The following is a 24,450-nucleotide window of genomic DNA, read 5'->3' as shown; positions in this document are numbered from 1 at the left end:
ATGGGAAGGTAAATATACAACCCAAACCTCTACCAAAGTGGTCTTGCCCTTTAACAATAGTGTAGGCTTAAGTGTTGGGGCTTAGAGAGTAAAGCAATTGAGAAAGAGAGAGAGAGAAACAGCATTGTAAATGAATACAAATATTTGTATAACATTCAATATTCAATCATGTATTTGCCCAAACCAACTTACAGTTGATTTGGAATTAGTTTTGATGTGCTCACTGCTCAGACAAGATAACACACAATAACAATGTGGAAGTAAAGATTGCCATAAGTTGGCCAATAGTTCAGTTCACTACTGCATATTCCGTCATTAAACCCTCGTAATGGGAGGCGTCTTATGGCCTAGTGGTTAAGGCAATTTACACATGCTCTAATATCTGATAGCGAGTTTTCCATTGTTTATGACAATAGTAGGCTATACTGAATTAGTCTCATGTCAATGACAACAACAAAACATATATTTTAACATTGTTTATCTACAGTGAAAAAAGGCTTTTAAATTGTGAAATTAAAATGAATCTCCAAGAGAGGCAGACCAAATAGAGGTGACCAGAAGGGGGTGCTGTAGCTGTAGTTGTCACTCCTCGTCTAGAACGTTTTTCAGCTTTAGTACGATGTCTGCCGGCAGCCCCAGTTTGACCAGTTCCTCTCTAAGCTGGAAGTAATAAACGAAAACAAAAAAAACACAATGTTTTTGATATGTGATAACTTTTGTGTCGGTTACTTTCATTTCGATAATCTATAGTACCATAACCATTACTGTCCTGTCAAATAGCTTGCAAGACGTTCTGAGAAAACATGTTAAAGATGTTAAAGACAACATGAAATGACAAATATATTCAGGGGCGGACTTAGGGATCTGGAGGCCTTAGGCGAACCGTAGTATGAGGCCCCTGGCTCAGTGTCACTAACCCCGCCCTCAAGCCGGTTGTCTGGGGGTCCCCCCCCCCCGCCAGACTTTTTTAAAGAGATTATCACTTAGATCAACTGATTATGAACCAGGGACCACCACCCTGACTGAGAATCAACCTGGGGACCACTTGTGTTCTGTTGGGAGTGGGGGTATGGGCGTGGTGTGGGGGGGAAAAGCTTGAAATGAAATAATGACTGTTAAGGGCTTAATTCAATTTGTTAATTTGAGGTGAATTATTACCATTACTTTTATTATTTACTGAGATATGCTAGTGGTCCAGAGCTAAAAAAAAAAAAAGATTGAGAACCACTGATCTATTCCTTTCCCATGGTTGCCCTTATTCTGTTCTCTTAACCTTCCTTATTAAACTCATGTTAACTGATTCATTGCAACTGTATGAGCAAGCAGAGACATGCGATTGATTATGGGCACATTTCCTAATAATGGTGACTCAACCAGACAATCCGGTACAGTTTCCCTTGAACTTCGATTTCTGTGGAAGTTCTTGACATCCGACTTCCCAGTAACTCATAACATTGATGCGTCAACTGATAACATTGATGCGTCATCATACTGTACATCATACTGTTTCTCAACTAGTGGACGATAAAATAAAATACAAATCTTCACTTTCCTGAATTACTAAATGCATGGTCAGGGACCACATGAAATACCTTCACGGCCCACCAGTGGTCCACGGACCACCAGTTTAAAACCCATGACTTTAGATACATGAAATGTATGTGTACACTGTTTGTGGGACTGGAGTTTATCTAGACATGATATACATAAAGCGACAGTAAAAGTGTAAAACATTCCCACTCTCTCATTGATGAGAGAGTGTTTAGCTTGATTACAGTACCTTCGGCAACACAATATTCTCGATGTCTTCATCGGTTAAAGATGTCTCTGAGGAGAGCCCCACCCTCAGACCGATGACGTGACCTAAAGGTAAAATATCCCAGCATTAGTTCAGACAGGTATGAGGCAGGCTGAATGAAAGGCAGAATGAAATCATCCTGGATGTAAGACAAATCCAGGTTTGACAAAGTCTGCTCAGTGCAGCCTGGTTTATTCTGTTCCATGATCGCCAAGCCTCGGCTGAGAAGGAGCGACTTTGTCGAGCAAGACTTGGTCAAGCCATGGCTGAACGCACGTTCACGTCTTCCCCTGTAGACCATGTGGTGGAGCACAGATTTACTGATCCCGAAATGGAGAAGCCTTATGAGGAAGTAAATGAAATACTGCTGCTGTAATACAACACAGAGAATACTTTGGGGGGCAATAGTGGATAGACTGAATGTGTCCCCAAAATATAGGCTGTATTTACTAACCACTGCTCTTAACTTAGACTTCATAATGCAATCGTCATATAAAGAAATATAATTAATATAACTTATTATTCTTCATACTCACTGTAAGCATAATATGTAACAATCAGTAACATTTAGTAAAGTATTAATTTTTACCAAAAAATATAAATATAAACAGGGGGTACAGTATTTGATTCTCCTAAAACACTTGAACCCCTGCAAACCTATTCTGGGGGAATCTTATCCAACAATAGTCGATCTACAAGCTCAGTCGCGTTGCGAGCTTGTAGATCGGCTAGATTGGCTGTAGGTACCAAGTACCAAGTAGCCTACAGTTTTAATGTGCGTTTTACTAAGGTGTCAGACCGCTGTCTAATCAAAGACTCAGAGCACCTAGCCTGCTCATATCAACATGCGCTGCTTGGTTTTATGCTGTATCCAACATGACAGACATGTAAACATGTAGTGATCCACTACACTTCCTTGTTTACCGTGGCGCAACAACGGCAAGAATACCAAAACGCTCGCCCCAAAACACAGTCGCCCCGGGGAAAATCTGGCGCTATATAGAATGGGGGCGAGCGTGTTTTGGGGCGAGTCTTCCGGTTACCTTATGGAATACTTTCATTTTTTTCCCGAGCCAACCGTGTCCGCCCAGCCCAATACGTCAGGAATGCTTTCATTGCTGTAAGCAAGGAAATATTTAGTTTTGTTGTTACTTTTGGATCAATTTATTTATTAAGTAGCCATGTAATAAGCGGGATAATGTAATGTAAACCCTGTCGGGATTTATTTTTCAACAATGACCACCTAACCGTATCCCTTGAGTAATAACTGCCTTCGCTGTTCTTATATCATGACCAGTTACCTACAGTATACAACCCAAGGTCTACCAAAGTTCAACATCAACTAATTAGCCTCATTAATCAAAAAAATTGCCTCAAGCCTCTACAAGGTCGACGCTGGGTTCACTCTATGCCTAATCTCTCAAGAACAGATTCTGCTCTGCGTTTGAATCTGTCTGTGGTAGCCGTATTGACAACCCGTGCACATTGGCTACAAGTCGGCGTGCCATCAGATCAGGAAGCAGGCCGCGCTTTACCCAATCAAATGTAGTGGGCAGGATTTACGCGTGGGACGTTCGTTCCCCACTGGAAACAAACCGAAACTCATTTAACAATAGCGTCCTCGAAACCGACAAAACCACGGAAAGTTAGCAACATTTTAAATTGCTCTTTCATCATAGAAACAAGTGGGCTTATAACCAAAACGATCCATGTTCTTTGGGAGAAATGGTGTTAAGTGTTCCGTGGAGAAATATTGTTAGTGGGAATTAAAACATAGACGCACCACCGGAAGTGAAAGGCTGAAGGCAGACCAAAACCCCGGTTTCCCTGAGTACGGGTCGTCCGTTCAGCTCCACCCAGAGCCAAGTGAATAAGAAAAAACAGCAGAGGGCGCTGTTTTTCCTTTTTATTTGGCGATGGGTTCCCAGATTGCTCTATGCCAAATGCACTGTAGTGTTCTTAGAACCTAGGTAAGATGTCTTCCCCAGTGGCTCTGTGGTGGAAGCTGAGTCAGGAACTGAGATGACTTCCACACTAAGTCCTCTATTGAACAGGAGAAAAAAATATCAATTTATCACACTTACGGGATCCAGGGTTGTTGGTTGAGACTTTTGTTTTGGGTGCCGGTGGGGTTGTTATGGGTGGAGATGTTGCTGCAGTAGTTGGTGTAGTGGTAGGTGTAGTAGTTGGTGTAGTGGTAGGTGTAGTAGTTGGTGTAGTAGTTGGTGTAGTAGTTGGTGTAGTGGTAGGTGTAGTAGTTGGTGTAGTGGTAGGTGTAGTAGTTGGTGTAGTGGTAGGTGTAGTGGTAGGTGTAGTGGTAGGTGTAGTAGTTGGTGTAGTAGTTGGTGTAGTAGTTGGTGTAGTAGTTGGTGTAGTGGTAGGTGTAGTGGTAGGTGTAGTAGTTGGTGTAGTGGTAGGTGTAGTAGTTGGTGTAGTGGTAGGTGTAGTAGTTGGTGTAGTGGTAGGTGTAGTGGTAGGTGTAGTAGTTGGTGTAGTAGTAGGTGTAGTAGTAGGTGTAGTAGTTGGTGTAGTAGTAGGTGTAGTAGTTGGTGTAGTGGTAGGTGTAGTAGTTGGTGTAGTAGTAGGTGTAGTAGTTGGTGTAGTGGTAGGTGTAGTGGTAGGTGTAGTAGTTGGTGTAGTGGTAGGTGTAGTAGTTGGTGTAGTGGTAGGTGTAGTGGTAGGTGTAGTAGTTGGTGTAGTAGTAGGTGTAGTAGTTGGTAGTGTGGTCGTCGGGGTTGTGGTTGTAGGTTCTGCAGGTGGAAATAATAAACATACATTTATTTTGAGCCTCCTCACACCAGATCTTCACTGATGGAATGTGAAATATGACACAGTGGTGAACATGTGTGGCTTTACGTACCATTTGAGACACTGACAATGACACAGCGAAGCTCTGAGTCATATATGGCTCCGCTGAGAAAACAAACACGTTTGAAAAACATGACTTTTGTTGAAAAATACAAAAATACATAATGTTTCTGCAACAGTGACATTTGTGTCACATGACTCCAGAGATAAAGTTTACACATTAGAACAGTTTGGACAAAATCTGTAGAATTACAGCAATAACAATGTTTTGAAGAAAATGTGTAATGGCGGAAATTGTAGTTAGGCTACACTTACAAATGGGCATGACTAACTACTGCATATCTGGAGTTGCATCATGATCCAAGAAATCCAGGGGAAACATTTTTTTTAATCGGTTCAACTATTTACTTTATTTATTTTTGTAAGTGGAAGTTGATTAAGGTTATTTGCTGGGGTGTTGTGGTAATTGTGGAGTGCACTTATGACACACAAGTAAGACGCGCGAACGCTGGAAGCGAACGCAGCTCGAAAATATTGTGTATTTACGGACTGTGTGTTTGTGTGTGTGTGTGTGTGTGTGTGTGTGTGTGTGTGTGTGTGTGTGTGTGTTTGTGTTTTGACTGTAGCTGCACTCTGGCGCCCTCTGTCGGCCGCACCCAGGCAGTGCACTGCACACAGACAGATACACACACACACAAGCCGAGCAGACTTTCATAGTAAGCTCCACTTGGGCGGAAGGCGCGCCTCCTTCCGCGTTCGCAACAAGCATGTGTAGCTCCAAGCAGCAGTAACAACCAACAGGCAGAACGTGTGCATAATGACCCCAGGTGATGGAATAGACAGAATCATCATGACCTCACCACAACCAAAAAATATATATTTCCGAGTAGATAACACCAGCAACGTGGCACTGGAGCAATATTATTCATGAACCTTATATCTGGAAGAACAAGAAACTTGTATTGTTATTGACTATTGGAAATATTAATTTTAAACTACACAAAGCTAATGTGCTGGTCATGTTATTACTATTATATTTATATTATAATTATTTATTTATTATTATATTATTATATTTTGAAAATGCCATATATATTCTACACCAGAAATCCCTGTTTGTTTACAAACATTCAAACTTTCAGATCTGCTGGTCTATACAGTAGATAATGTTATGCGGTAATACAGTAGGCTGCATAATGTACGGTAGAGTGTGTCCAAACTATGACTATGTATGGGGTTGCAGCAGTTGAGATAAAACAACATTGCTTTATCATAATGCTTTAGATTACTAAATAAATATGTAAATATATACATTTTAAAACCTAAAAAACTAAAACAAATAAATGACAATTCAATAAATAAATAAAAAGGTAGCATAGTAACTGAATTTATGACACAGTAATACAGCACAATATAATACATTTTAAAAGGTTATATAGACACAAACATACCTCGAGGTAGCCTGAGCGACAAAGCAGACAGGGAGATGCTGTCCATTCTCTGACTGCGATGGCGTCCATCTCAGGGTGAACGGTCCTGTCCCAGTCAGGTCCATGTTGTGGGGTCCACTGAACCACAGATTAGATACCCTACCAAACCACCAAAGATGGTCTTAATTTACATCTTCAGACTTTCAGAAACATCATACTGTAGGTACAACAAAACGGGAACTAAATGACTTCAATTAGTAAATCAGATGTTCAGAAACCCTTTCAACTTACACTAAAGGACAACAAAAATTACATAATTTGGAACATTAGAAATTCAGACACCACATGCCAAGAAAAGACAATTCAAATGGCTTCATCTGGATGCTGCAAGAATGAATAAAGAAGTTGCCACAAGAACCAATCCAGGTTCAAGGTAAGACGTATCAGATTTCTGGGCTCAGTAATGACAAAATGAATTCCCAAGTCTTGGGAAGGCAAAGTATTCCTGTTTGGCTGCATAGTAGGCTCCAGTGGAAAGAGATACTGTAGACATGCCTGTCATTAGTGAAACTTGTACAGTAAGTTGGCAGTGGAATACTGCTGCAGTGCTGACACACAAAATCACACACAAACACGCACCCATGCAACGCACGCACGCACCACCAATTACAGTTTTTGCTTACTGTATTTGAGAATATCAGAGCTGATGGGAGATTTTGTTAGCGACTGTGAAAACACTGTGTTGGTTGGTTCATTGCTGAGAGCTCCAGTTTACTGCCATCAAACTAGAGGCCTAAGTCTTGTTGTGTTTTACTCACGTGGAGAATGCAGCCCTTGTGTTGATGGTGATTGCCAGAGTCTGACCAACAGGGGTGTAGAGCTGTGCTCTGTTAGCCGGGGTAGGAGACAGGAACCTGGGTAGATAATGTCCCTCTGTACAGCTGGGTACTGTTCCATCCACTGGGCACAAAGGGGACATTAAGTTACTGTATGTCATATTATGTATGTTTAGTTTGGTCATGTATCTATGTTATTTATTAGCAGCCCCTATGAAAATGGACCTGCATGAGTCTATGTACATGAACTGAGGATTTAGTTTTGTACCCCTGACAAGAAACTGTAGAGGTATTTTGCTGAGAGCGTTGCTTGCAGTTCTACTGGTCTGAGATCCATCAGTTTGTGTGAGGGTGATAGACTGGTTGGGAAAGTCTTCTATATACAACTGGACCACGTAGCGATTACTGCTGCTGGTGGAGGCAGCATACGACAAAGTGCAAGACTGAAAAAAGAGAGAAGGGAGAAGAAAGGACACAAGGCTGGAGAAAAACTGTACAAACTAAATATATCAATAGATTAATGAATTGATTCATTAATAAATTAATACAAATACATTCAGTTATTAATTCAAATTAGTATTAATATTAGAGTCAGTATTTTAGAGTAAGTCCTTTTATAAAGAATAAATGAATTAGACTCACGGTTGAGATGCTGAGAACAGAAGGTGGAGTGCAGGGGTTACACTCATTTCCTGTACCAACCCTGCATCTAACCTGGTCTCCATCCGGATCGAATGCCAACAAGTTGAAGTTCCTCGCACAGTTAGAAGGGATTCTGAGAGACAAAGATAGAGAGTGTGAAAGAAACGAATGAAGGAAAGAGAAAGACGATGGGCCTCATTCACTAAGCTCGGGTCCGCACATATTTGGTACTTTTCAGAGACTGATTCATCAATATTGTTTTGTCCGTGAATTTGGGCGGACATACACTCAAACGTATGTCTGCTCAGAAGCAGACTTATATGCCTCACACCATATTGTATTAGAATGCCTTATTCTTCATGCAAAATCAATTATAATAGTGCCCAACCTCAAATAAAATATTTATGTGCCCAACGTTACTCAACACTTATATATATATATAAAAAAAAAAAAGATGTCCAACTAGATAAAGTGCTCCTCGAAGCACAGGTCTCCGCCAGGTCAGGTAAGTTATTGTGGCCTCCTGGTGGCGCTATAATATGCCAATGTGAAAAGGGTGTCATTTATTCTTAGGCCTTTCACGGCAATCGGACACTGCATTCATGATTTGAGGCATTTTGTTCGGAAAATGTGTTTTGCTAAATTAGACCTGCTGGTGTATAACAGGCCAATGTGAAAAGGGTGGCATTTCTTCCTCGGCCTATAGGGAATGTGCGTGTAAAATTTCACAGAAATCGCAAGCTGCGTTCATGGTTTGAGGCATTTTGTTCAAAACGTATCAATCCTGCAAACTTTGGAAGCCAACCTTAGCCAATAAAGATGGAATATGGGAAATAGGACAGATCTGTGTTGATCACATGACTATAGAGATACTGTGTACTAGTGATGCGCGGGTTGACCCGTAACCCGCGGGACCCGCGAGTCAGAATTTCGGAGGCAATTATGCGGGCTGCGGGTGAGCGGGTCACGCGCTCTCACACGCAAAAAAATAACATGCTCTTGTTTTGTCTTTATTCCTAATAAGAATAAGAATAATAACAATAAAACAGTTTGAATACACATGGGGATCATTTTCTAACCATGATTTTACAGAATTAAAAACAAATCGCGGGTCGCGGGGCGGGTTGAGCCATAGATTTATATATGGGTTCGCGGGGTGGGTTGAGGCGGGTTGGGTTCCGTGGCGGGGCGGGGCGGGGCGGGCCGAGTCATGAAAAAACCCGACCCGCGCATCACTACTGTGTACCAACATGAATGACGTTTGGATAAAATCTGTAGGAGTAATATAAAAAAAATAGGTGCGGAGACAACAATCCATTGCTTGGATGTATATTATAGACATGATGCAAATTCAACCGATTTTTATGTATTTTCAGTTGATGCATTTAGACCTGTAATTAGATTCCTGCGTGTTTGCCGTTTCTTTAAGTGTGGCCACATGCATCATGTTGCAGGAAGTAACAGGCACACCTCCAATGTCTGCGATCTGGTCCATAATCTGTCGGATCTCGGTGTTCCTGGATTCCAGCGTCTGAATGTTACCTCTTTACTTCTTTCTACAGGTGTGCGGTGGAGAGCATCCTTCATCCTGCATCACAGTGTGGCATGGAAACTGCTTGGCTCTGCACAGAAAATCACTGGAAGCGGCCTACCCGCCATCAGTGACATTTTCACCAGCAGGTGCAGGAAAAAGGCTACCAGCATCATGAGAGATGCCACCCACCCAGCACACGGTCGGTTTGCCCCTTCTCAATTTGGTAAGGAGGCTCCGTAGTATTAAAGCCAGAATCACAGGCTAAAGAATAGCTTCTTCCCCGTAGCTGTGAGAATTATTTACTCTAGACCATGAACTGTGATCATTGCACTAGCGATCTGATCTGTAAGATTACTCATGAACACTGCACTATGAACTGAACTGTGACACATGTTTTATTTTTAATGTTGCTGTTTTTTAATTACTGTTGTTGCTATTGCATCATTTTAGGGGGCAGGTGCAATTTTAGTGGGCAAGTGCAATTGCTTTATTTGCACTATAGAGTATTTGCGACTCGCTTCCAGACCAGGTTATGTAGGCTACGGTATTTACGACCAGGCCCAATGAGAGAGAGTGAGATTCATAATAATAATAATAGGCAAGGCTATAAATGCTATTACTGAGTATAAGAACAAAAGGGAAGAGTTCTACGTTACCGTAGTGACGGTATGATGGTGGTCTGAGGAGACCTGTTGGCTTTCCCAGTGTCAGATCTTGTCCTGAGGTCCACCAGCGTTACAGCTCTCCAGCTCCCAATGCCATTTATGTTAGTCATCCAGTTACCACCATCTAATCTGTGGAAGATAAGGTTATAGTTGTGGTTTGGTTTAAAAAAGTTGTAGCCTACTGTAGGCTATTTAAAAAGCATATATATATATATTTGGGCTTTTATTACTTTATTGATATAAATAATGAATGAGGAGAGAGATGGGGAGTGACATGCAGCAAAAGCCATCGGGCTCGGGACTCGAACCTGCAACACGCTGTCAGGCTACATTGAGCCTATAGGTCCCTGGACCACTATGCCAGCCGTCCAGGCCAATTCTTATATTCTTATACTGACTCAAATAAAGCATTGGAGAAACAAAGCATTGGAGAAACTTAAACCCAAATATAAACAAATTAGTAAATTATATAACACAGGATCTACTAGTATCAGTTAACACATGACATCAATGGACAAACTGCCTGTTTCAGGGATTGAACCTATAGAGAGCTTTAATCTGGCCTGAAAAGTTGAGCTACTGTGTAAAAGATGGAAATCCTGTTTAATCATTCTTTTTCTGTGTCATGCGTCCCTCTTCACTCACTCCATCTGGAAGGGAGCGTTGCTGTTAAGCAGTCGACTCATGATTCCTTCTCGTTGACACCAGTCTGTGGCGCTCTGCACCGTGTCCCTCAACAGGGCTGTCTGACTGCCACACAACGACCCGCTACTGCATTCCCATGTGTCTGGATCCGAGCATGAATGAGAGCCTGTCTTATACCGCAGGATCACCTGTAATTATAGTAATAATTACCATGATGACATAAACTTTATATATTACATGATGAACACTCCATCTGTTTACAGTAAGTTGTTAGGACACAGAAGTAATACATTTAAGAAGTTTCCCTCATTCAGTAAAAAACTGAGAAGGAGAGAGAATGTCAGATCAGCGTTTCCCAACCTTTGGCCCGAGGCCCATTGGTGGGCCATCAAGATATTGCAAGTGGGTCCCCAAATAATTGGCAAAACACTAAGATTTTATCATATTATAGCATCAATATAAATAAAAAAAGGTTTATGTAAAAATGTAAAGTTTTTTTTTCTTTAAAACCTTGAAAAACATAGTCTTCATTATGATGCTGATAAATATCAACTTAAAGTATACTACATACGTTCCATTGATCCAAGTAGAAAACAATCAATTGATTGATCATTAAAACAAGCTGCACATGGCCCACCCATCTGAACACTTAAGGGGTGGTCAGTTTGGTGGACAGTGAACACGTTAAAGATTTTCAAGTGGCCTCTAATCCAGAAAAGGTTGGAAACCAATGAATTACATAATAGAACATTAATTATATTAAATGTCTCCGCCAGGCCGAAAGGCATGGCCGAGACTACGTGTTTCACCCTGTCTGTCCGTGTGTCCGTCCGTGTGTCCATCTGTCTGTGAGCAGCAAATCCCCGGCACTGTTGGCCCGGTTGCTGCGAAACTGTGCACACACACTCCCTGGATGAACTTCTGGCCCGAATTTTTCAGATTGGCCTGTTATAGTGCCACCAGGAGGCCGATTTTTGCAAAACATTTTTATTTATATTACCCCTACAGATTTTGTCCAAACATCACGCTAATCCGTACACAGTATCTCTATAGTCATGTGATCAACACGGATCTGTCCGATTTTCCATGTTCCATCCTGATTGGCTAAGATTATAGCTTCCAAAGTTTGCAGGATTGGTTCGTTTTGAACAAAATGCCACAAATCATGAACGCAGCATGCAATTTTCGTGAAAATTTGCACAGACATTCCCACTAGGCTGAGGAAATGCCACTTGACATTTTTCAAATCAGCCTCATGGTGGCGCTGTAACAGGCCAATTCGCGTTTTTACCTATAACTGCACCGATCTGTGTGAAACTTTGCACGCACACTCCCTAGAGGCCAAGGAAAAACCTTTGCCCTGCATTTTTTACATCTGCCTTTTAGAGCACCACCAGGAAGCTAGTCTCGCGTAGCCAGACCCAACAGAAAATGAAAAACAGCGACCTCTGCTGTTTGTGATATTGTCTGTGGGGTCTGGCCGGAGGCAAATGGAACACCAGTGCGCAGGGAAACCGGGGTTTCATGTCTGCCTTCAGCGCATCACTTCCGGTTGGTGCGACTATGTTTTCATTCCCACTAACAATATTTCTACACGGAACACTAACACCACTTCTCCCAGAGAACATGGATGGTTTTGGTTATAAGCCCACTTGTTTCTATGATGAAAGAGTAATTTAAAATGTGAATATCTTTCCGTGGTTTTGTCCGCTCCGAGGACGCTATTGTTAAATTAGTTTCGGCTAGTTTCGAGGGGGGAAGGGTGGATGGACACGTGAATCCCGCCCACTACATTTGATTGGGTAAAGCGCGGCCTGCTTCCTGATCTGAAGGCACGCCCACTTGTAGCCAATGCGCACACGTTATGACGAACCTCTCCGACAGATTCCACCGCAGGGCAGAATCTGTTCTTGAGAGATTACCAGGAAGCTGACTTCTGTAAAACAGTACTTCCAGCCAAATTCCAGCTTTCATTCTTATCCACCCAGGCAAGCAAATCACGACATGTCCCACTATGTACCACCACCAGGGGGCAGTTCGCTATAAAATATAATGTTGTTTCACTATAGAATGGCCACTTCCATCTTAGCTACCACATCATCCCTACCTACTTACAAAAGAAGCCTAATACGTAAATTGAAGACCTGAATGGGTAACTAGATGATAGTCACATACGGATTTTCTAATTCTCTTAATTTCTATTTTTTTGCTTTGTCTTTTCTGCTCAGTATGTACTTTATATTTATTGTTTGTCCTATTTTCTTTATCACATGTTTTTATATTTTTTGTTTTTTATTTGTTCTTTTTATTTTATTTTATATCAAATAATTTGTTTGTACGTAATGTAAAATGGTGAGGTAGCCCCCTAGGTTTTCTTACCTCACCGGCACATCAAACAATTCTTTTGCTATTACACCTTCAGTTTCTGCCTGAAAATCCCGCAAATCGGTACACAGTATCTCCAGTTATGTGATCAAGACAGATGTGTTCGATATTTCATATTCCATCCTAATTGGCTAACATTGGCTTCCAAAGTTTACAGGATAGGTCTGTTTTGAACAAAATACCTCAAAATCATGAACGCAGCGTGCAATTGCCGTGAAAGGCCTAAGAAGAAATGGCACCCTTTTCACATTGGCCTATTATAGCGCCACCATTAGGCCACAATAACCTACATGACCTGCCGGAGAACTGTGCTCCGAGGAGCACTTTTTCTAGTTTGTACAATGAAGTAAAATTAAATCAATATTAATCAATAGATATTAAATTTAGATGAAAAAGACACCCTGCACCTACCGAGACAGATCCATCTGGGTTTGGGTCCTCTGGGTCAAAGGTTATGACCGTTCCATAAAAGTGGGTCGCCTGAGCTCCACAGAGCAACAGCAACAGGAATGGTGTTGAAAAGAGACACATGATTTGGTGAGTGAGTGTAGTCAGTGAATGTAGCTGTGTTGTCTGTGTTGTAGCCCCAACACAGACTGTTTTTGTACTGTAGCCTGGTATGAGGAAATTTCTGTTGACGGGCAGAACACCCTAGCCACAAACCATTTGCGGTAACGGGGAACACCTGAGATGCCTAACAGCAAAGGGCTCTTGTTTTCCGGCCGCTGATAGAGCACTAAATGTGGACATGGCCTTAACCCATTAAGACCGGGAACGCATGTGTCATTTTAGATTTGAACTATAACCATTATTTTATACTTTGGCTATTCAAAAATAGCAGATATACAAGCTCATACTATGAGCTTGTAGATCTGCAATTTAAAAAAAATCCTGAACATTTTGTGCAAATCTTTGAATATATATATATATATATTTTAAAGCGACATTTTTAACTCAAATCTTTGCTTCTGGGGATTCTACAAAATGTCTTCTAAATCCTACAGTTTTTTGAAAAATGTACGTTTCTATATCAGTGGTTCTCAAAGTTTTTCATGTCAAGGACCCCCAAAATGATATGTATTTTGCCACGGACCCCCATCTCAAAATATTTTGTGCCAGGGAGTTAGGGACCCCCAGAATCAAAGATTTGAGTCAAAAATGTTCCCTATAAAAAGAATGTATTCAAATATTTTCACGATTAAAAAAAAAAAATAGCAGATCTACATGTTCATAGTGCGGCACTCGGTGCCGCGCTATGAGCTTGTGGATCTGCTATTTTTAAATAGCCAAAGAAATCTTAAAATGACACACAGATGTACCCGGTCTTAACAAAAATGGAAAACATATATAGGTCAACTAGAAAAAGTGCTCCTCGGAGCATAAGTAGGTTAGTGTGGGCCAGCATTGTTCGGAATTCGCCAGTCAGGCTGGAATGTGAATAATCAGGCGGATGGGACGGATCCGTCTTGATCACTTAACTAAAGAGATAATTTGTACTGATTTGCGTGATGTTTGGACAAGATTTGTAGGAGTAAAAAAAAAAAAGTTTTGCAAAAATCTTCCCCCTGGTGGCGCTATAATAGGGCAATGTTAAAAGGGTGGCATATGTGGCCTCAAGGTAGTGCAAATGTGAATGCAAAGTTTCACCGCAATCATACGCTCCGTTCATGATTTGCAACATTTTGTTAAAAACGGGCCACTCCTGCAAACTTTAGATGTCAATCGTAGCCAATCAGGATAGAATATGAGAAATATAACAGATTTCACATGACTATAGAGATCATGTCTACCGATTTGCGTGAAATCTGGATAAAATCTGAAGGAGTAATAGCAAAAAATGTGTTTTATATAAGTCGGCCTCCTGGTGTCGCTATAAAAGGCAGATGTGAAAAATGCAGGGCAAAGGTTTTTCCTTGGCCTCTAGGGCAGTGATTGTCAACCGCGGTAGATGGTACAGTAAGTGTACCGCGGATACTTGCGAGGTGTACCGTGAGCTTTGAAGAACGTGTGAAACCAGCCCCTCGAGAACAATGGCGCGTCCGTCAATCGATACGGCCGTCATCCGGCCGTATCTCTCGAGGAGAGATTTGCCTTTTATTTCCCCTCAACGTCCATGGCAAACTTCGACTGGGTCCGTGACCCATTCAACGAAACTGCTGAAAACGAGAACAGTCCATTTGAGGAGCAAGAGCAGCTAGTGGAAATAAGGGAGAACCGTGGCTTGAAAATGAAATTCAGAGTTCTAAGCTTGGACAGTTTTTGGTTGACTGTTGGAAAAGAATTTCCAGCCATCTCAGACAGTGCAATGGCAGTGTTGCTCCCATTTTCAACAACCTACCTGTGTGAGCTCAGCTTTTCAACCCTGACTTACGTAAAAAGTAAACACAGAGAGAGACTGAGAGCAGTTGACGAGGAGCTTCGTGTGTGCTTGTCATCAGTCCCAGCCAGGATACAAACTCTGTGTTCAGCAAAACAAGCTCAAGTTTCACACTAAGACAGTTGTATTGTGACCTAATTTTTTCTTTTCTTTTTACAAATCTTTTTTATTGAGTTTTAAAGTATTTTTTCTAAAAAGGACTCAAGTTTCAAACATTGTACTGGCTTAAAAGTGTTTTTTTTTTCTTTCTAAAACAGTTTCACACTAAGACTATTGTGGCCAATTTTTCCTATATATTTTTTTAAAAATCTTTTTGAGTTTTTAAAGTATTTTTCTTGGGAAGGTGAATCCAACTCCTCTGTTCATTGCAATGACAAGTTTATATATTTGTAGGCCAAATTGAACATGTGTGTGCTGTTTTTTAGTTCAAGGTTTCTTTATTATGACATCAAAGCAAAACAAGTTGTTTCCAAGTATGTTTCCAAAAATAAATCGGTGAAACTGAGGCACTGTCTCTTTCCTTTTTTTTCATCTTCTCCATTCATTGCACTACCCCAAGTTTATATATTTGTAGGCCAAAGACATTTTGTAATGTTCAAGGTTTCTTTATTACATCTTGTGTACATGAGAGTAAATATTATATATATATATATATATATATATATATATATATATATATATATATATATATATATATACGCACCATATATCTAGGTGTACCCTGGGATATTTTGGCTAAGCCAGGTGTACCTTGGCACCAAAAAGGTTGACAAACACTGCTCTAGGGAGTGCACATACAAAGTTTTACACAAATCGGTGCAGTTTTAGGTAAAACCACGAATCGGCCTGTTGTAGCGCCACCATGAGGCTGATTTGAACATTTTCAAGTGGTATTTCTTCCTCTGCCCAGTGAGAATGTGCATGCAAAACTTCACAGAAATGGCATGCTGTGTTAACGATTTGAGGCATTTTGTTCAAAACAGACCAATCATGCAAACTTTGGAAGCCATTTTTAGCCAATCAGGATGGAATATGAAAAATCTGAAATACCAGTTTCATTTAATGACTATAGAGATACTGTGTGCCGATTCGGGTGACGTTTGGACAAAATATATAGGAGTACTGTAAAAAAATTGTTTAGCAAAAAGCGACCTCCTGGTGGTGCTATAACAGGCCCATGTGAAAAATTTGGGGCAGAGGTTCTGAATTGGCATCCAGGGAGTGTATGTGCACAGTTTCGCTGCGATCAAGCCAATGGTGTCAGAGATTAGCTGTCCACAGACGGACGGACAGACGGATGGACGGACAGGGTGCAAACTCTCTCGCTATGCCTAACGGCCTGGCGGAGACAATAAGTGTCAGTAAGACATTTTCTCTGTGCTTGATCACTTGTTCTTCGTTTGAGAAATGCTGCACATGCTATGTAAATGTGACCTGGGGTGGCAAGGAATATACTTTTACATACTAAATGATGTCCGCCGGCACCTTGAAGATGTTATATCAAGGAAGAGCATTTCTATAATTTGGGTTCTCCAAAAACACAGTTAAGACAACGAGACTTTGTGACCAATAACATAGAGATACAATTCATCTAAGTTTAAATTAGCTGACATCTTATCTTTAGACAGCAAAAGGAGAATACAGTACACTCAAACATTTACGTTTACACCTCAAAATCTGTTTTTTGTTGAAAACCTCTGCTGAGATGAAATGATCATTCTATCCTTCCATAGGCAGAGAGAGGACCCTACAATTGTGAAATTGGCCTCAGATGTGAAAGATGCAGTGCAAAGGTTGTTCCTTGACCTCTAGGGAGTGCGCATACAAAGTTTTACACAGATCGGTGCAGTTATAGGTAAAAACACGAATTGGCCTGTTATAGCGTCACCATGAGACTGATTTGAAAAAGTTCAAGTGGCATTTCTTCCTCAGCCTAATGGGAATGTGCATGCAAATAAAATAAACATTAAAAATAATATTTAAGATAAATGATATAAATAATAAATATTTTACTTTTACTCGAGTACATTTCTAGGAAGGCTGTACAGCACTGAGTACTTTTAGATTGGTATCACTTTCTTTTTTCTTCCCTAAAATGCAATTTTAGGGAAGGCCACACTTCTGCTCTCACACTAGCCGTGTTTCTGGCTTCCCGCTCTGCTCACCTCTTTGTTACATCTTGTATTGGTGTATAGGTGTCAAAGTATTTAGTTCTTGGTTGTATGTATCCTTGTCACCATGCACAGTTTTTAATTTATTTCAATTAAATAGCCATTGAATAAAGGCTTTGTAAACGTTATTGCCAGAAGAGCGCCATTTTTAATTTGTTATAAATAAGATATTTCTCCTCCATAGGCGAAACCACACATTAGGGTTGGGTCGCACGCACACACACACACACACACACACACACACACACACACACACACACACACACACACACACACACACACACACACACACACACACACACACACACACACACACACACTACTGAGAAAATGGCAATCTGTCACCCAATATGCAGTAGTAGAAATGCTGAATAAACTGGATCCCCTTTTAAGGAATGCTTTGCACTTGGTTTCACCCACGTGTGAACTGGTGTCAAGTTTGTCAATACTCTCAGTCAGTCATTGGAGGGGAAAATGGGAGGAAAAGAAGCATAAAACATAGGTACCTAAATAGGTCAAATTATGTTGATAAAGCAATATCTCATGTTTTAGGTAACTGAAGAGCTGTCAACTTAGTTGAAAAATTACCCTGGTCAAGCGCACACATACCTACAGGTATCTATCACGCTATCGCGTGAAACCCCAAATGCAATTAAATGTTCCCACTAAATATCAATTAAAGGGATATTTCACTTTCAAATAAAATAAACATTAAAAAATAATATTTAAGATAAATGATATAAATAATAAATATTTTACTTTTACTCGTGTACATTTCTAGGAAGGCTGTACAGCACTGAGTACTTTTAGATTGGTATCACTTTCTTTTTTCTTCCCTAAAATGCAATTTTAGGGAAGGCCACACTTCTCCTCTCACACTAGCCGTGTTTCTGGCTTCCCGCTCTGCTCACCTCTTTGTTACATCTTGTATTGGTGTATCGGTGTCAAAGTATTTAGTTCTGGTTCCTCAGTCATTTCTATGTTTTTATAGGTGTTTGTGCAGGCTTTGTATAATGTAGTGGTTCTACAAGCAAGCACATCAGTGCATGCAGTGCAGGTGGTTTCAGAAAGTTTCATAGGGTCACAAGGTCCTATAAATCCATTGTGAAAAGAACCCTAAGAACCCTAATAAAATGTAACTTCAGGTCGAGCTGGTAATGAGCCATCTCTTAAGGGAGGACTTAAAACTAGCCATAGAGCTAGTGGTCTTAATGCTTGTGGGTTCGTTCCATGCATCTGCTGCATTGTACAGGAATGAACTTTGGCCCATACAGCTGTTGAATAGGTGAGGCACAAAGTTGGTGGAGCTTCCTCTGGTTGAGTACCTATGTACTGCGCTGACCTTGGGAAAATATTCATGTAGGTATTTAGGCGCAGCATTATTTATGATTCTGTGAACCATACACATTCTTATTTGAATTACTCTTTTCTCAACTTTGAGCCACTTAAGGCTGTTGAAATGGGCCGGTAGAAGATGTGTTGTAGGATGTAGCTTGGATCAGTCTAACTAATTTGTTTTGCGAGGTCTGGAGATGTTTCTTGAGGATCTTTGGGATGTTGGAGTACCAGGATGTGCATGCATAGTTGAAATGATTTTTTTTTTGTTCTGGCCCCACAGTGGTGGAATGAACTCCCCACTGATGTCAGGACAGCAGAGTCACTGCCCATCTTTTTCATAGACCTGGTTGCTTATTTCTCTCGCAATTTCTGGCAACAGCTCCTGTTGCAGCAGCGCACTGTGAGGATTTTACATGGTAACATACACCCGACGTTTGGTTTCTAAGCTCTAGCCTTTGATTGCCTTTCAATAAAACCACATTTGATAGACGTACGTATCACCTACATGTTACTGATTAGAGATCATTTTATATTTTTTATTATTTCCTGCGTAATCGATGAATACAACTGACGTGTGTAATTTGGAGAGCATTGCATTAGGCGACGCACAAATTGTCTTCTTTGAATAGACTATCATATTATATAAACACAATTGACATAATAAGGAATTGACACTCTCCCTTCTGCTGATTATAGGAAAATTAGAATCACAGAGATTTGTTGACAATTAGCCTATAGAGAGAGGTGCCGCGCTGTGCGCCCTGGCCATCTCCAGACATCCATTGCAGGTGTGCTCTACCAAACGAAGTTGGCATTGCGGGCGGTTTTAGATGCCGCTATACACTTTCCCAAACGTGTGTAGTCAAAATAGCAATTTTGGGGATAATGCAACAACACGGCCACGGCCACACCTCTAGGCACAAATAGTGGAGTCGGCATAATGAATAGTGGGTATATAGCGGGCGCAAAATAGCGTTTAGGACAGTGCCAGCTCCCTTATCCCTAATTCACGGATAATGGGCCAAAATTCACAGCTAGTGGTCAGCGGGTGCGGGTTTAACAGTGCCAAAATTAGGGCCCGTTATATAGAACACTATTTCCCAAACAGCACTTGGGTCAGTACCCATGTTTGGGTCTCGGACCCATTTTTATGGATTTCCAAAGATTAAAAAAAAAGTTTAAGCAAAAAATTTAAGCGACTCGTTATGAGCTTGCAGAATAGAACATCTTACTTTTATAAACACTGTTCTTTGTTTGTTTGTTTATTTCTCCTTTCTTTCGTTCTGTAACTGTTTCCCCTGAACAGTCTAGATTGCTGTCTTTCTGTACACAGATGATGCAACATCATCTGATTGGCTGATTAAACTAAACTACAGAACAAGCCTTCATTACTTCTCTTTCAGACTCCAGCTTCTCTTGAAGTCAACACCTGTTTGTTATGGATCTGGTTATTCTGATCTGTTTGTTCTGATTCATTCAGTTTAGCTAGATTTAGTCCGATTTTATCTGTGATGATGAAGATCACAGCGACCCTCCTCATCCTCTCCTCTGTACTTGGTGTCAAAGCTTACCCAGGCTGTAAGTACAAATACATATTTTCATATTTCTACTGGTGTTATAGAAAGTATGTTTATACTACACTGTTTTGTAAAATATACAATATATATAGTTATATTTTGACCATTACGTTACATACTGATTTACACACACACAAACGCATGCACTCACACATGCGCGCGCGCGTGTCTGTGTCTGTGTCTGTGTGTGTGTGTGTGTGTGTGTGTGTGTGTGTGTGTGTGTGTGTGTGTGTGTGTGTGTGTGTGTGTGTGTGTGTGTGTGTGTGTGTGTGTGTGTGTGTGTGTGTGGTGGTCTGACTTCTCCTGCCTTAATGTATCGGTTTCACAATAAATTTACATTTTAAAGATAAAACCTGTGTGAATAAAATGTTTCACCTCTGTTCCACAAGAAGCTGCTTCTAACATTCAACCTTTCACTTCATATTCACAACATGATCACAAACTCCTGATGTGTCAGTGTCACTTGTGTAGTTTAATTTAGTGTTAACTCTGTTTTCTTTCCAGTCATGCATAAGGATATTAGTATCATTGGCTGTTCAGACACAGATGGAGAGGACATGTATGGAATGGATGGTGAAGTGTTGTGGTACGCAGATTTCATCAAAGGGAAGGAGGTGGAGCCTCAGCCTAAGTTCATGGATCCAATCACCTACGGAGAAGGAGCTTATCAAAAGGCTTTTTCTGAGCAGCTGACCTGCCAATTCAACCTGAAGGCACATCGCTTTGCCTTGAAGAACCCTCCACTGGAACAAGGTACAGAAATATTAACAAAACTAGTAACACAACAATAATGACTAACTACCCTCCCAGCGGAACCTCATCTCGGAGCTGTACAGCGGAGGGAGAGGTTCTGATTGGAGCTAGTGTTCAAAAGTGCCTTATTGTCACATGCATGCACAGGCAGTAGAGAGAGAGTGAGTGAGTGAGTGAGTGAGTGAGTGAGTGAGTGAGTGAGTGAGTGAGTGAGTGAGTGAGTGAGTGAGTGAGTGAGTGAGTGAGTGAGCGAGCGAGCGAGTGAGTATGAGTATGAGTATGAGTGTGTGTGTGTGTGTGTGTGTGTGTGTGTGTGTGTGTGTGTGTGTGTGTGTGTGTGTGTGTGTGTGTGTGTGTGTGCGCGCGCAGGAGATGATGAGGTTTGATGACTTCATCATAATGTAAAGTATGAGTTCTGTCTCTCAAAGGGGAACATTACTGGACTGATTGGCATCACATTTTGCACACACACTCTCAGTAGGCCAAGGAAGACCACTCAAATATGTCAAATCGGCCTCATGGTGGCGCTATAAAAGGCCACTTCATGTTTTGGCTTATAACTCTTGAAACACAGGTTGTATACAATCAAAACATTTTACCCCTGGATTCCTTGGATCATGAGTGTGTGTGTGTGTGTGTGTGTGTGTGTGTGTGTGTGTGTGTGTGTGTGTGTGTGTGTGTGTGTGTGTGTGTGTGTGTGTGTGTGTGTGTGTGAGTCTGCTTGCGAGCGGCTTTGTGTGTGTTTGTGAATGTTTGTATATAGTTTATTTAATATTTGTTATTTTGTGAGTATGTGGATGGCACACACCCATGTGTATTTGTATTTATCATATCCTATCCTATTTAAAAACCTTTAAAACGACACTATGATGTGGTGCTGACCCTGGGTCTTCTGGATGATCTACAGTAATGTCTCTGTATCTTTGTGTATTTTATGTGTCTTCAGATGAACCTCGCAGCTCCATCTACCCCAGAGATGATGTTGAACTGGGAGTGGACAACTCTCTCGTCTGTCATGTGACTGGTTTCTATCCTGCTCCAGTTCACATCACATGGACCAGAAACAACTACAACGTGACCAGTAACATCACTGTCACCGTACCTTACCCCAACGAAGATGGAACCTTCTACCAGTTCTCCAGGCTGAAGTTCACACCAGAGCAGGGAGACATCTACAGTTGTACAGTGAACCACCTGTCACTGACTGAACCTGAGACCAGAGTGTGGGGTAAGAACACTGTCACCTCCCCCACCCCAACAGAGTAGTCAGTAACAGAAAAACTAAATTGAGACATGAGAGCAGCGTGTATTGCAACAGACAGAGAACGTTTTCGCTGAGTTTATACGTCCGTCCCTGCAGATAATGACCATAAACATGCTTCACACAGATGACGTTTCAACTTGCATCTTCTCGTGGCTTTTGTTTGCGTTTCACCTCGCTAAAAAGCGCTTGAAAGAGGGGCACGGTGGCGCAGTCGGTAGCGCTGTCGCCTCACAGCTAGAAGGTCCTGGGTCGATTCCCACAGGGGACTTTGTGGGCGCTGGGGGCCTGTTCTCTCCTACGCGTCATCAGTGCCCATACCCTAGGTGGGATTGGCAAAAGGGCCTCTCTGTGTGGAGTTTGCATGTTCTCCCCGTGTCTCCTAGGGTAGATACCCTCACAAAAACATGCAGTAATCCTGGTCACTATACTGGCCAGCCGGGGCGCCTGATGGAGGGGAAAGGAATAACGTGTTCCTTCCACGCGCTACGTCTAACCAGGGAAACTCTCCCCTGTCAGGTGATAAGAAGGTCAATTGGCTCTCATGCATTGAAGGAGGCATGAGCTCGGCCCTGGCCTCCCTAGGTTGGCAGAGGGAAGGTAGTGCCCAGGATTACATAGACAATTGGGTGTAAAAAAAATGGGGTTACAAAATCGTGGGATAAAAAAAAAGCGCTTGAGATTGACTGCGTTTCAATCGGCTGTTAACATTAAATTATTTGGTGCACATTGGTGGTTTGTTTGTTTGATTGATTGATTGATTGATTGATTGAATACTTTACGAACAAGTTGCAAACTAAATTACGCGAACAATGCTACAAAAAGCCGCGTTTCCCATTGTGGTCATTGTCACATGAATCACAAGACCATTTGTGCCTAATTTGGTGGTGGGATCATCAGTAACCTTTGTAGCATTTGTCACACGCCCCTATGAGTGGAATGAAATCACTTTTGGCTGTGTGTTATTTAGATTCCCCACCATGTGTGATTCAAATTTGGGGTAGATTGTTGATCATTGTGGCATTTCTCAGCAAAACGGGCCCCTCCAGCTAATTTTGGAAAGCGAATGGTGGCCAATCAGCCAATCAGAGTAGAATATGAAAAATCTGGATGATGTTGATCACAGAGATATGGTGTATAAAGTTGTGTGAATTTTGAAAACATATTCTCCGGCCTTCGGCTGTCTGGCCTGGTGGAGACGACAAACAAACAAACAAACAGACATCGTTGGACAGGGATGAAAACATAATCTCCCGCCCCTGGCCGCCTCACCTGACTGGAAAAATAATGCCCCCTACGGCTTGTCTCGATGAACCAACTCCTGTTTTTCTGAAAATCTGATTCAAATGTGTGCTCCATTTTTATGGAAACACAACTGTCCATAAATAAACAATATCCTGATAAAAAAAAGGTCTTGATGATTAATAATATACTCTGCATGTGTGTGTGTGTGTGTGTGTGTGTGTGTGTGTGTGTGTGTGTGTGTGTGTGTGTGTGCGTGTGTGCGTGCGTGCGTGCGTGCGTGCGTGCGTGTGTGTTCCTCTCCAGATGTGGATCAGATCCAGATCCAGTCCAGTGTGGGTCCTGCTGTGTTCTGTGGTATGGGGCTGACCCTGGGTCTGCTGGGGGTTGCTATGGGAACCTTCTTCCTCATCAAAGGAAATAAATGCAACTGAAACAACGTTATGAGATATGAATTTAACAAATAATTCAAACAGAGATGCTCTTATAGTAAATAATGATGCCTTCATCAAACCATTTAGCAGTGGTGGAAAAAGTACTACATTTGTTTACTTAAGTAAAAGTGTCAATACTGCAATAAAGAAATACTCTGTTACAAGTAAAAGTCCAGAATTCAAAATGTACTTACTAAAAGTACAAAAGTATTGGCATCAAAATTTACTTAAAGTACCAAAAGTAAAATTACTCATTATGCAGAACGCATTGTGAGCTTGTAGATCGGCTATTTTCAAATGGCCGGAATGTATACAGGGCTGAAGTGGTTAATGTATGTTTTGTAATAATAATCAAAACCTACCAAGTAACTAACAAAAGTTTTCAAATAAATATAGTGGAGTAAAAAATACAATATTTGGATCCAAGATGTAGTGGAGTAGAAGTAAAAGTATTGGAAATTGGATATACTCAAGTACAGTACAAATACCTAAAAATTGTACTTAAGTACAGTACTTAAGTAAATGTACTTTCCACCACTGCCATTTAGTCTTGT

At 41.2% G+C, this 24,450-nt stretch overlaps 2 protein-coding genes and 1 long non-coding RNA gene across 3 annotated transcripts; 1 reads left to right on the top strand and 2 right to left on the bottom strand.

Moving 5' to 3' along the window:
• Positions 1–432: 432 nt before the first annotated feature.
• Positions 433–4,006, bottom strand: LOC311043317. Its single transcript, XR_014600598.1, has 3 exons — positions 3,883–4,006; positions 1,781–1,863; positions 433–660 (listed from the first exon to the last, which is right to left on the bottom strand). It is a non-coding gene; the product is annotated as an uncharacterized lncRNA (long non-coding RNA).
• A 584-nt stretch (positions 4,007–4,590) lies between these two features.
• LOC311043949 (uncharacterized protein) lies at positions 4,591–13,274 on the bottom strand (the record flags this gene model as incomplete). The annotated part of the gene is made up of 8 exons (XM_084055372.1): positions 4,591–4,606; positions 6,058–6,195; positions 6,855–6,996; positions 7,141–7,315; positions 7,515–7,647; positions 9,705–9,842; positions 10,359–10,546; positions 13,155–13,274. 8 exons carry the CDS (start codon positions 13,272–13,274, stop codon positions 4,591–4,593), a joined length of 1,050 nt encoding a protein of 349 aa, XP_083911498.1.
• A 6,802-nt stretch (positions 13,275–20,076) lies between these two features.
• LOC311043075 (H-2 class II histocompatibility antigen, A-U alpha chain-like) lies at positions 20,077–23,963 on the top strand. Its single transcript, XM_084054226.1, has 4 exons — positions 20,077–20,207; positions 20,711–20,959; positions 21,906–22,187; positions 23,769–23,963. Exons 1-4 carry the CDS (start codon positions 20,141–20,143, stop codon positions 23,894–23,896), a joined length of 726 nt encoding a protein of 241 aa, XP_083910352.1. The 5' UTR covers positions 20,077–20,140; the 3' UTR covers positions 23,897–23,963.
• Positions 23,964–24,450: the final 487 nt, after the last annotated feature.

This window comes from Gymnoscopelus microlampas, assembly GCF_963454915.1.
Source record: "Gymnoscopelus microlampas genome assembly, chromosome: 4".
Lineage (NCBI taxonomy): Eukaryota > Metazoa > Chordata > Actinopteri > Myctophiformes > Myctophidae > Gymnoscopelus > Gymnoscopelus microlampas.
This window is presented reverse-complemented; position numbering and strand designations above follow the sequence as displayed.